At 42.3% G+C, this 13285-nt stretch overlaps 1 protein-coding gene across 1 annotated transcript in view; it reads right to left on the bottom strand.

Annotated features, from left to right (window-relative positions):
* Nucleotides 1-234: 234 nt before the first annotated feature.
* LOC101136510 (putative uncharacterized protein LINC02901) overlaps nt 235-13285 on the bottom strand; it is a 37311-nt gene continuing 24260 nt past the window's right edge. The window contains exon 3 of the mRNA XM_055391022.2: nt 235-625. Coding sequence (XP_055246997.1) covers nt 439-625 — 187 coding nt within the window. The 3' untranslated portion in view covers nt 235-438. The remainder of the gene's footprint in view (nt 626-13285) is intronic.

The following is a 13285-nucleotide window of genomic DNA, read 5'->3' as shown; positions in this document are numbered from 1 at the left end:
AGCACGCTGTAGAACGGGTTTGGCTTGGAACTGAAACCACACATCGGAGAAAATATTTGCAACAGAGGGGGTGTCACTGCCACAGGAAACTTAGCAAGGGGCCCATTTCCCAGTATAGTTTAGTTATCTCAAAAGATTTCTTCCCTGTCCAGGTATTATTACCACAGGAGACTGGGAAGAATCACCAGATGAAAATGCCTACATTTCATACTAAAGCTTCCTTGCAAAGCAATAAAAGTTTTATATGATTTAATTTAATATATTAGTTTCATTGTAGAACGATTTTTAACCAGTCTTGTCCGAGACTCAGAATTTTGGTTGACTTTTGTACTTAAATTTACCACGGAATTTTCTTTCCACTTGTAAGATTTAAGTGTTTAACAAGTACTTGCTGGTAAAGGTGCTAACAAAAGCGCTGCTGAGTCACACCAGAACTGTTCACACACTAAAAGGCTGAGACAGGGGGAAGAGCAGACGAGGGGGATCTTCTCTGGGGAAAAGATAGAGGCTAGGATGTGCCACCCCTCGGACGAGCAGATGGACAGCACTACTGCTGCCGTCCCAGCCATCACGGTCCCAGCACCAGACACTGGCTTCGAGGGATTTCTTATCTTCACTTCTTCCTCTTTAAAAAAAAAAAAAAGAAAAAAAATCAAATATACACAAAGGCATAAAAAATAACACAATCAGCACCTTTTACTCCCCCACTACCCAGCTTAAGAAATAAAACATGATAGGCCGGGCGCGGTGGCTCACGCCTGGAATCCCAGCACTTTGGGATGCCAAGGCGGGCGGATCATGAGGTCAGGAGATCAAGACCATCCTGGCTAACACGGTGAAACCTCGTCTCTACTAAAAATACAAAAACACATTAGCCCGGCGTGGTGGTGGGTGCCTGTAGTCCCAGCTACTCGGGAGGCTCACTCTGTCACCCAGGCTGGAGTGCAGTGGCGCAATCTCGGCTCACTGAAACCTCTGCTGCCCGGGTTCAAGCAATTCTCCTGTCTCTGCCTCCTGAGTAGCTGGATTATAGGCGCCTGCCACCATGCCTGGCTAATTTTTGTATTTTTAGTAGAGACGGGGTTTCACCATCTTAGCCAGGCTGGTCTTGAACTCCTGACCTTGTGATCCACCTGTCTCGGCCTCCCAAAGTGCTGGGATTACAGGCGTGAGCCACCGCGCCTGGCCTTTTTTTTTTTTTGAGATGGAGTCTCGCTTTGTTGCCCAGGCTGGAGTACAGTGGCTCCATCTCGGCTCACTGCAAGCTCCGCCTCCTGGGTTCATGCCATTCTCCTGCCTCAGCCTCCTGAGTAGCTGGGACTGCAGGCACCCACCACCACACCTGGCTAATTTTTTGTATTTTTTTAGTGGAGACAGTTTTCACTGTGTTAGCCAGGATGGTCTCGATCTCCTGACCTTGTGATCCGCCCGCTTCGGCCTCCCAAAGTGCTGGGATTACAGGCGTGAGCCACCACACCTGGCCTGGTCTCAATCTCTTGACCTCACAATCTGCCCACCTCAGCCTCCCAAAGTGCTCGGAGTACAGGTGTGAGCCACTGTGCTTGGCCTATACTGCACATTTTTAAGCTTTATATGCCCAAAGGTATGTGGAATCATAAGCAAATATTTTTGTGGGGGCGTCTGTCTATATAAACAATTTGAGTTGCCCAAACCAGCATATTAGTACCATTCTGGCAGCCCAATCTTGTGCTATGCCACCTGCCAACAGGAACACCAGCCAACTGCACCAGCCAACAGGAGCAATCTGCTCAGAGTTCTTCCTGGAACCAAGACTTGGCACACAAAGGTGCAGCCCAGAGCTGCTAGGGGCATCTGGTCAACCTCAGGAGCTGCGCAAAGGGTGGAGAGGAAAGCTAGTCATCTGGGTCTCTGTCCAAGCTCTGCCCTAGCTCCTGAGATGTGGGACCCATGACAGGGGCCCCATTTGCACCAGTCTAGGACCAGTACAAGTGTACCACATGTGTACTTCTGAAGTTCACATTTACCATTCAACATTGTGTGAATTATCCATGTTGACAACCACAGCTCTAGCTCATTCACTTTCATTGCTATTTAGCATTCCATTATATAGACAACTATTTATTTATTCATTCTCCTGATAATGGACGTTTTGTTTCCAATTTCCTACTATAAAAGAATTCACATGGTGTCATTCATCTGGGGTAATACCCGAGGCTTCGTTGTCCCACGCCAAGGAAATCAAGGACGCAGACACACAAGGAGTGAAGTTAACAGTGGTGGTTTAATAGGCGAAAGAAAGAGAAATGCTCTCTCCTGCAGATAGAGGCGGTCCTGAGCGGGTCTTCAGGTCCGCAGTGAAGCGCAGGAGGTTTTATAGATAAGCTTGAGGAGGTGGTGTCTGATTTACCTAGGGCACGAAAGATTGGTCAAACCAGTTGTGCCATTTGCATACAGCACGAAGAACTGGTTAGGACTGGGTGTGCCATTTGCATAGCGTGCAAAGAAGCTGGCCGCCCCACCCTGATCTTTTACTATGCAGGTGGGTTTTCCACCTGGCCGGTGCCATGTTGCCTGCTTCTTTACTGCACACGTGGTGACAAAGAAAAGGGAAGATGGAGTCTCCATATTGAATATACCTGGTCCCCAGGTAGCCTTTTCCTGTTGGCACAGCTGCCAGCATTCACCCATGCAAGCTTCCAGCTTGCTTATCTATGTTTGCAGCTTGATTTTATAGGCTGCTCTTTGTTAGAAAAGAAATGATTTGGGGGCTGCTTTTTGTTTAAAAGGCAGCCTTGCCAAGGACTCCTTTAGCCTCACTATCTGCCTAAATAATTTCTTTTTAGCTCCTGTATCAGAATGACACATTAGATATTCTTCGACATATCTCCTGCCATGTGCAAGGGCTTGTCTGCAGTGCGTACCTAAAAGGGAATTACTGCATCTTATCGTATGTGTATTTTCAACTTTATTAGATATTTTCAACTTATTCTACCAAGTGATTACCAATTTATATTATCATTACTGTAAATTGCTTCATAGCCACATCAATTGTTGGTACTGTCAACCTGAAATAATCAAAAGGGTCAGAATCTAATTTTAAAGGAGTGTATTCAAATGCAAAGTTTGAGAATAGTCCACCAGGAAACCAACTCCAAGGAATGGAGTTGGCAGTTCAAAGTAGGGAAGTTAAGGTTTCATTTATACAGGGAGAGACAGGGTAGCTTTTAGCAAGATTACAACATTTTTCATACAAGGTTGGTACATAGTTATAGCAATTTGATTGATGATAGGCAGTGTTTGTGGGAAGGCTACATTTAGCATTTTTTTAAATAAAGGGTATAATAGTGATGGGTTTTGTCATCTGCGATCAGCAAGGCAGGACAACAAAGGGGATGTTAATCAATAACAAAGGCCATTAATTAGGAAGACAGGAGGTTGTTGTCCCTGGTGTTATTTAATTCTCTCTAGTTATTGTACAGAACAAGAAAAATAAGAAAGTAAGTTAATCTATAATCTGAGAAACAGACGTTGTAATCATATATGACTCAGATCACAGTCACATCTCTCTCAATGCTTAAAGTGTTTTGGGATTCCAACAGCTTGTAAATTTATTTATTTTCACATTATCATCAGATTTAAAATTTTAGCCAAGCTGAAGGGTGTGAAACGGTATTTCACTATGGTTTTAATGTCCATTTTCCTGATTACTAGTAACTTTTTCTATGTTAATTTACTATTTTGCTTTTTCCTTTAGCGAATTGCCTGTCTTTTCTATCGGGTTGTTTGTCTTTTTAATAGTAGATCTCCATATATTTTGGATACTTTATAAAATCTACTACTAATATTTATGGGCAAAATATGTTGCATATATCTTGTGTTAGTCCATTTGTTCTTTTAAGAACACCTGAGACTGGGTGATTTATAAAGAAAAGAAGTGTGTCTGGGCCAATGGTTTTGCAGGCTATACAAGCATGGCACCAACATCTGCTCAGCTTCTGGTGAGGCCTCAGGAAGCTTACAATCGTGGCGGAAGGTGAAGGAGGAGCAGGCAATATCACATGGCAAGAGCAGGAGCAAGAAAAATGGTGGGGGTGGGTTCAACACTCTTAAACAACCAGATCTCACATGAACTCAGAGTGAGAACTCACTTATCACCAAGGGGATGATGTTAAACCATTCACAAGAGATCCGCCCCCATGATCCAGTCACTTCCCACCAGGACCCACCTCCAACATAGGAATCGCATTTCAACCTGAGATTTGGTGGGAAAAAGACATTCAAACTATATGATACCTTCTCAGAGTCAATAGCTTATTTTTTTACTCTTTGTGTCTTTTGAGCACAGTTTTAAAATTTAATATCAGTGAGGTTATCAATCTAATTGTTATTTATACTTTTTGTGACTTATAAGAAATCTTTCCCTAACCTAAGATCATAAGCATTTTCTTCTAAAAGTTGGAAACTTTTCTCTTTCCTATTTAGATCTTCAGCCAACCCTGGAATTGATTTTTGTTTATAATGTGAACATTCAGCCTTATTTTTTTTTCCCAGATGAAAAACCAATAATCTGGACACCATTCTTTCCCCACTGATCTTCCATGACCCTCTGATGTTTGTCCATTTCTATACAGGCATGGGCACTTTTCTGTGCTTTCTGCTCTAAACCTTTTATCTATTTTTCTGTGCCTTCATCAGTACCACTCTGAATTATTAGACCTTTATAATAAGTAGTTACACCTGGTAGAGTAAACCCAAACGTTGTGCTTCTTCGAAACTAGCTATTCTTGCCTATGTTTTTCTACTGAAATGTAAAACCAGCTTGTCAAGGTCCAAGAAAAATCCTGTTTGAATTTTAATTAGAATTGCAATTCAATTGCAATTGAATTCAGATTGATTTAGAGAACTGACATCTTTATGAAATTGTGTCTTCCTATCTACTTGCCTGGCATATATTTTTTCATCCTCTTTCATCATTTTGTTATCTCTTATAAATAGCATATAGGTAGACTTGTCAAAAATCAACCTGAAAATCTCTTCGTCTCAGCATTTTGCAGATGTTACTCTTCCACTGACTTCTTGCTTCCATTGTTAATGTTGAGAAATCTGCTGTTAATCTTACTATTGCGCCTTCATAAGTCATTTGTCTTTTCCTTGTGATTGCCCATAGTTCTCTTTTACTTCAGTGACCTCGGTATCACTATAATGTGTTAAGGTGTTCATTTGTTTTACTTATTCAGCTTGGGATTCGCTATTATTTCTGAATCTAAGGATATGTAACTTTCAGCAATTCTGAAAAACTCTCTGACATTATCTTGCTGAAAATCACCTTTTACCTGTTCTTTCTATTCTCTCCTTATGAAATTTTTATTAGAAGCAGGTTAGATCCCCTCATTCTATCTTCCATGTCTCTTAACTCCTGCTATTTTCCCATCATTTTGTCTCTCCATGCTGTGTTCTAGAAAATTTTTTCAGCTTTAATCCAGTTAATTCCATATCAATTCTTTCTTTAGCTATGTCAAATCTACTATTCATTCATTGGTTTGTTGGGGTTTTAAAATTTTTTTTTTCTTAGAAGTTCTATTTAGTGCTTTTTAAAATCTGCCTAAAACTGGTCTGTGCTATTATTAGAGGTTAGGATAGTACTTACTCTTGTGAAGGGTATGGGTCATGACTGGAAGGAAACATGGGGGCAAGGGACTTGGGGATGCTAGTAATGTTTTGGGTTTATGGGTGCTAGTTAGATGTGTTCCAATTGTGAAAATCCATCAAGCTATATGCTTACAATTTGTATATTTTTTGCATGTATATGATTACATTATATAATATCTCTTGCTCTTTTCTTGTATTTTTAAATGTAATCAAACATTTTAGGTATATTTGTTTTATATAACACATTTGATAAACCCATTATCTTAAGTTCTTAGGAGTTCTTGCTGACTCTTATGGTAGCTTGTTTCTTCATGTATTTTTTTTTAATTTGGAGTGAAAGTTTATGTTCAGCTAGGGCTTATCTGTGGGAATTCTATAAGGCCTAGGTTGAGACTATGTCCCTCCAGGAAGGATCTGCATTGCTTCTGTCAGATGTCCAGAATTGCAACCAACTCGGGATCATAGAATTAACTTCTAAAACCACTTGGTGTAGACTCAAATCCCAGATCCAAAACCCCTAAGAGTGAAGATGTGGAGTTATACATCCGTGGAAGCTGCTTTTTTTCTCCACCCAGGGCACAGGCAAAGATAAGTTTTTTTGTTATTTCTCTTTGCTAAAAGTCAGATTTTGTTTCTTTTATTCAATCCATTCTTTTCCTGAGGATGTAGCTTTTTGAGTGTCTTGGTACTATGTGGAGTTCTCAGTTTCAAATCCCTAATTTGCAACCCCTTCACTGCCGCCAAGGCATTATCTACCAGGCACAGATGGCCAGTTAAGCATCCAGGTCATCAAGACTGACAAATATGCTAGGCACAGCAGTGGCTTCAATATTAGTTTACAACTCCAGTTTCGTTCCACTGTGACCACTGGGAATTTCCTTGATATTCTTCTGATCTGCTTTAAGTATGTAAAAACGTATTTGTTACATTTAAGCTAGGATGTTGAGGTATTTTACATTTGGTTTATTTTCACTTTTGTTGTTGTTTGTCCGTTGTGATGGTAGCAGAGATTCCATAACAGTTAGTAGCTTAGTGTGTCTTGGGAGCAGGGCACAGAGCACTGGTTTTTGCTGTGAAGCTCTAGCAGACCTAGCAAGGAACAGTCTAATATCTAGAATGAAGCTGCCTGGAGCAGAAGTAGCAGCTTTCCTGAGCCACTAGTTCTCGGGTGTTGTTCTCAGAGTCATTCTTGGAAGCCCAGCATAGATCCTGTTCCTCCGGCCCTTTCAGTGATTTTGTAAAAAGCTAATTTCCTTTGACAAAGCTCCTTCTCCTCAAAATAAGAAGAGTGGTTTCTGTTACCTCCAACTAAACCCTGCCTTACACAGACATCAAAAGTCTAAAGACAAAAGAAATGATTAATAAATATAACAGGTTTTAACCAAATTTGTCACGGAATAAATACAAATTACAACAAGATTTTTTTAAAGTTTTTCCATCTGTTATTTTTAGAAGAGATATTTCCACTTATAACATTTGCAAATTCAAAATATAATAACCAGGCCAGGAGCAGTGGTTCACACCTGTAATCCCAGCACTTTGAGAGGCCTAGGTGGACGGATCACCTGAGGTCAGGAGTTTGAGACCAGCCTGACCAACATGGTGAAACCTCATCTCTACTAAAAATACAAAAATTAGCCAGGGGTGGTGGTGGGTGCCTGTAATCCTAGCTACTTGGGAAGCTGAGGCAGGAGAATTGCTTGAACCCCAGAGGCGGAGGTTTCAGTGAGCCAAGATCATAGCATTGCACTCCAGCCTGAGCAACAGGAGTGAAAATCCATCTCAAAAAAAAAAAAAAAAAAAAAAAAAATATATATATATATATATGTATACACACACACACACACACACACACGTATATATATAAAATAACCAGTGATGGTAAAAACTTGAGGAAGCAGAGACACTCTCATCCACTGCTGCCGATAAAATTAGCACAAGCTTTCTCAATAACAAAGTTTTAAATAGGCATACGACCTTTGACCTAGTGATTCTATTCCCAAAAGTTTATTCTAAAGGAATAATCAAGGATGTGTAGTAAGACTTAATGGTAAGAATGTTCAGTGAATTACTGTCTATAATTTTTTTAATGAAGTTAACTCATGTCTTACTTGTTCCTGCTGGTATAACAAAATATCACACGCAGGGTACATTATAAATAATATAAATTGGCAGGGCACGATGGCTCACACCTGTAATCCCAGCACTTTGAGAGGCCAAGGCAGGCGGATCACTTGAGGTCAGGAGTTTGAGACCAGCCTGACCAACATGATGAAACTCCATCTCTACTAAAAATACAAAATTAGCCAGGTGTAGTGGCACGTGCCTGTAATCCCAGCTACTCAGGAGGCTGAGGCAGGAGAATCACTTGAACCCATAAGGCAGAGATTGCAGTGAGCCAAGATTGCGCCATTGCACTCCAGCCTGGGCAAAAAGAGCAAAACTCTGTCTCAAAAAAAGAAAAAAGAAAAAATAATAATATAAGTTGACTTCTCATAGTTCTGGTGTCTGGGAAGTCTAAGATCAAGGCACCAGCAGATGCCAAGATGGCACCTTGCTGCTGCGTCCTCACATGGTTGAAGGGACAAAGGCTGTATCTTCATATGGTGTAAAGGGAAAAAGGGCAAAAGGGCCCTTGAACCTCTTTTATAAGGGCACTAATCCCACTCATGAGAGCAGAGCACTCATGACTTAATCACTTCCCCAAAAACCCCACCTCTTAAAACTATCCCATTGGGTATTAGCTTTTAGTGTATCAACTTTGGAGGGACACAAACATTCAAACCATAGCCCCTCACATTGAACAGTTGAAGGCTGGTCAAATACAGTATGGCACATGCATAAAATGCAAAATTATGCAGACTTTAAAAAATCTATAGTAGAGAAGGTAGAGCACAATTCATGCCCCTTGCTGGAACATCAAATTTTAACAACTGTCTGCTTGCAAAAAGGCACCGTCACAAGAACCAAAAGTCAGGTAAGCGATCACAGTACCTGGTCTTAACTTCATATCGCTAAAAGGGCCATTGAAGAGGCTCAGAGAGACAGTCTTGAATCACTGACGCCACCCCTCTCCCACCCCCGGCAGCAGCCATATGGAACAGAGAGAGGATCTGTGCACTTTGGGGAAGGGAGAGCACAGCAACTAGGGGACTTCACACTGAACTCAGTGCTGCCATGTCACAGAAGAGAATAAAGCTGTGCTGGACTCAGCCAGTGCCTGTGCATGGAGGGAGCATTTGCACCAGCCCTAGCCAGGGGGGAACTGCCCATCCCAACGGCTAGAACCTGAGTTTCTTGGCAGGCTCCACCACCGTGGGCTGAAGTGCTCTGTGCTCCTAGGTACCACCTAGGCCACAGTGGGGTAGAGCAACAAGCAGGCTCCTGGAGTCTCCAAGCCTAGGCGCTTGGACATTTCTGGACCTGCCCTGGGCCAGAGGGGTACCCACTGCCCTGAAGGGTGAGTCCCAGGCCTGGTAGCATTCACCACAAGCTGACAGATGAGTCCTTGGGCTTTAGGTGAACATCAGCGGTTGCCTGGCAGAACCCACTGTGGACCAGTGGTGGTGGTGGCCACATGGAGAGGGTCGTCTCCCTGTGGAAAGGGCAGGGAAACGTGAGAAGGACTTTGTATTGTGGTTTGAGTGCCAGCTTAGCCACAGTAGACTAGAACATCAGGTAAATTGCTAAGGTTTTTTATTGCTATCCCTGGCTCCCAGACAGCATCTCTGGACATGCCCAGGGCCTGGGGGAACTCGCTGCCCTGAAGGGAAGGGTCTTGGGAAGGCCCAGTGCTGTGCTGACTTCAGGTCTGACCCAGTGCAGTCCCACTGGTGATGGCCACGGGGGTGCTTGCATCACCACACTCCCAATTCCAAGTGGCTCATCACAGAGCGAGAAACCCATGTGTTTGGTAAAAAATAAGGGAAAAGAAGAAGAGTCTCTGCCTGGTAATCCAGAGAATTTTTCTGGATTTTATCCAGGACCACCAAGGTGGGATCTTTCTGAGTCTGCAAAAACAACTACATTATTAGGCTTGGGGCCTAAGTCCCTTCAAATAACTGGGAAGCCTTCCCAAGGAGGATGGGCACAAACAAGCCCAGACTGTGAAGACTACAATAAATACCTAATTCTCCAATGCAGACACCAACGAACATCTGCAAGCATCTGCACCATCCAGGAAAACACAACCTCCCCACATGAACTATATAAGTCAGCAGGGACCAATCCTGAATAAACAGAGAAATATGACCTTAAAGACAGAATTCAAAATAGCTGTTTTGAGGAAACAAAGAAATTCAAAATAACACAGAGAAGGAATTCAGAATTCTATCAGATAAATTTAACAAAGAGAATGAAATAATTTAAAAGAATCGAGAAATTCTAGAGTTGAAAAATGCAATTGACATGTTGAAGAATGCGTCCGTCTCTTAATAGCAGAATTAATCAAGCAGAAGAATTAGAGAGCTTGAAGACAGGCTATTTGAAAATACACAGTCAGATAACACAGAGACAAAAGAAAACAGAATAAAAGGCCAGGTGCAATGGCTCATGCCTGTAATCCCAGCACTTTAGGAGGCCGAGGTGGGCAGATCATCAGGTCAAGAGTTTGAGACTAGCCTGGCCAACATGGTGAAACTCCATCTCTACTAAAAATACAAAAATTAGCCGGAGGCATGGTGGCACATGCCTGTAGTTCCAGCTACTTCAGAGGCTGAGGCAGGGGGATCGCTTGAACCTGGGAGGCGGAGGTTGCAGTGAGCTGAGATCGTGCCACTGCACTCCAGCCTGGGTGACAGAGTGAGACTCCGTCTCAAAAAAAAAAAAAAAAAAGAATAAAAACAATGAGGCATGCCTACCAGATCTAGAAAATAGCCTCAAAAGGGCAAATCTGTTATAGGCCTTGAAGAGGAGGCAGAGGAAGAGCTAGTGGTAGAATATTTATTCAAAGGGATAGTATCAGAGAACTTCCCAAACCTACAGAAAGAACATTCAAATACAAGAAGGTTACAGAATACCAAGCAGATTTAACCAAAAGAAGACTACTTCAAGGTATTTAATAATCTAACTCCCAAAGATCAAGGATAAAGAAAGGATCCTAAAAGAAGCAAGAAAAACAAACAAACAACAACTACAAAAAAAACCAGTAACATACAGTGGAGCTCCAGTCTGGCAGCAGACTTTTCAGTGGAAACATTACAGGTCAGGGGAGAATGGCATGACATATTTAAAGTGCTAAAGGAAAAAAAAATTTTTTTTTTTTGAGATGGAGTCTCACTGTGTTGCTCAGGCTGGAGTGCAGTGGTGCGATCTCGGCTCACTGCAAGCTCTGCCTCCCAGGTTCACGCCATTCTCCTGCCTCAGCCTCCCGAGTAGCTGGGACTACAGGCGCCCGCTGCCACATCCGGCTAATTTTGTTTTTGTATTTTTTTTAGTAGAGACGGGGTTTCACCATGTCAGCCAGGATGGTCTCGATCTCCTGACCTCATGATCTGCCCGCCTTGGCCTCCCAAAGTGCTGGGATTACAGGCGTGAGCCACTGCACCTGGCCAGGAAAAATTTTTTATAATAGTATATCCAGTGAAAATATCCTTCAAGCATGAAGGAGAAGTAAAGACATTCACAGACAAACAAAAGCTGAGGGATTACATCAACACCATACTTGTCCTGTAACAAATGCTAAAGGGATTTCTTCAATCAAAAAAGACATTAATGAGCAAAAAGGAATCATCTGAAGGTACAAAACTCACTGGGAATAGTAGGCACATAGAAAAACACAGAATAATATAACGCTGAAATTGTGATGCATAAACTACTCATCTTAAGTAGAAAGACCAAATGATGAACCAATCAAAAATAACTACAACTTTTCAAGGCATAGACAGTACAATAAGCCATAAAGGAAAATAACAAAAAGTTAAAAAGCAGGGGGATGGCCAGGCATGGGGGCTCACGCCTGTAATCCCAGCACTTTGGGAGGCCGAGGCAGGCAGATCTCGAGGTCAGGAGTTCGAGACCAGCCTGGACAACACGGTGAAACCCCATCTCTACTAAAAATACAAAAAGTAGCCAGGTATGGTGGCGGGCACCTGTAATCCTAGTTACTCAGGAGGCTGAGGCAGGAGAATCATTTGAACCCAGAAGGCAGAAGTTGCAGCAAGCCAAGATTGCAGCACCGCACACCAGCCTGGGCAACAGTGCAAGACTCTGTCTCAAAAAAAAAAAAAAAAAAAAAGCAGGGGGATGAAGTTAAACTGTAGAGTTTTTCTTTTTTTTTTTTGAGATGGAGTCTCGCTGTGTCACCCAGGCTGGAATACAGTGGCATGATCTCGGCTCACTGCAACCTCCACCACCCAGGTTCAAGCGATTCTCCTGCCTCAGCCTCCTGAGTAGCTGGGATTACAGGCACATGCCACCACACCTGGCTAATTTTTGTATTTTTAGTAGAGACGAAGTTTCACCATGTTGGCCAGGATGGTCTTGAACTCCTGACCTCGTGATCCACCCACCTCAGCCTCCCAAAGTGCCGGGATTACAGGCGTGAGCCACCGTGCCCAGCCTAAACTGTAGAGTTTATATTAGTATTTATTTGCATGTTTGTTTATGCAGTAAGTGTTGTCATCAGTTTAAAATAATGGGCTATAAGATAGTATTTGCAAGCCTCATGGTAACTTCAAATCAAAAAACATACAATGGATATACAAAAAGTAAAAAGCAAAAAAATGAAGCACATCGCCAGAGAAAATCACCTGCACTAAAAGAAAGACAGGAAGGAAAGAAGGAAGAGAAGATGGCAAAACAACCAGAAAACAAATAACAAAATGGTAGGAGTAAATCCCTACTTATCAATAATAACATTGAATTTTTTTTTTTTTTGAGGCAGTTGGATTACCTGAGGTCAGGAGTTGGAGACCAGCCTAGCCAACATGGCGAAACCCCCATCTCTACTTAAAAAAAATACAAAAAATTAGCCGGGCATGGTGGCAGGTGCCTGTAATCCCAGCTACTCGGGAGGCTGAGGCAGGAGAATCGCTTGAGCCCAGTAGGTGGAGGTTGCAGTGAGCCGAGATCATGCCATTGCACTCCAGCCTGGGTGACAAAAATGAAACTCCGTCTCAAATAAATAAATAAATAAATAAGAATAAAAGATATACTCTAGAATATGGTGGAATTATGGCAGATTTTTATTTTTGCTTGTCTGTATTTTCTAAATGCTTTAGAACAATTCTGTATTACTTTTGCAATAAGAAAAATAAAATGTTTTGAGGTTCACAGTACTTAAACTACATGCCCTAATAAGAAGGGCACAGTACTCAACAGTTCCCAACATACCATGTTCCATCTTCATCTTTGGTCAACCTGCCCTGGTCTTAGGTGATTTCAGGTCAACCCAATTCACAATCATCTATGATGATCTTAGGTAATGGATCACTTTAAGACTGTGCAAAAGACATTATTTTGCTGGGAGTTTATTTCTTCATAACACATAACAAATGACTAAAGAGGTAGCCAAGAGAGAAAACATGCCCGGGCACATACATGAGCAGAGTGTGCTGGATTCTCTGCAGCACTGCACATCAGGCAGGCCCTGGGCACAGAGCTGTGAAGGAGGGAGCGGGACATCAGGCTGTCAGGGCCTCGGCTTTTCATGCTG

The sequence above is a fragment of the Gorilla gorilla genome, chromosome 5 (genome assembly GCF_029281585.2).
Source record: "Gorilla gorilla gorilla isolate KB3781 chromosome 5, NHGRI_mGorGor1-v2.1_pri, whole genome shotgun sequence".
Taxonomy (NCBI): domain Eukaryota; kingdom Metazoa; phylum Chordata; class Mammalia; order Primates; family Hominidae; genus Gorilla; species Gorilla gorilla.
This window is presented reverse-complemented; position numbering and strand designations above follow the sequence as displayed.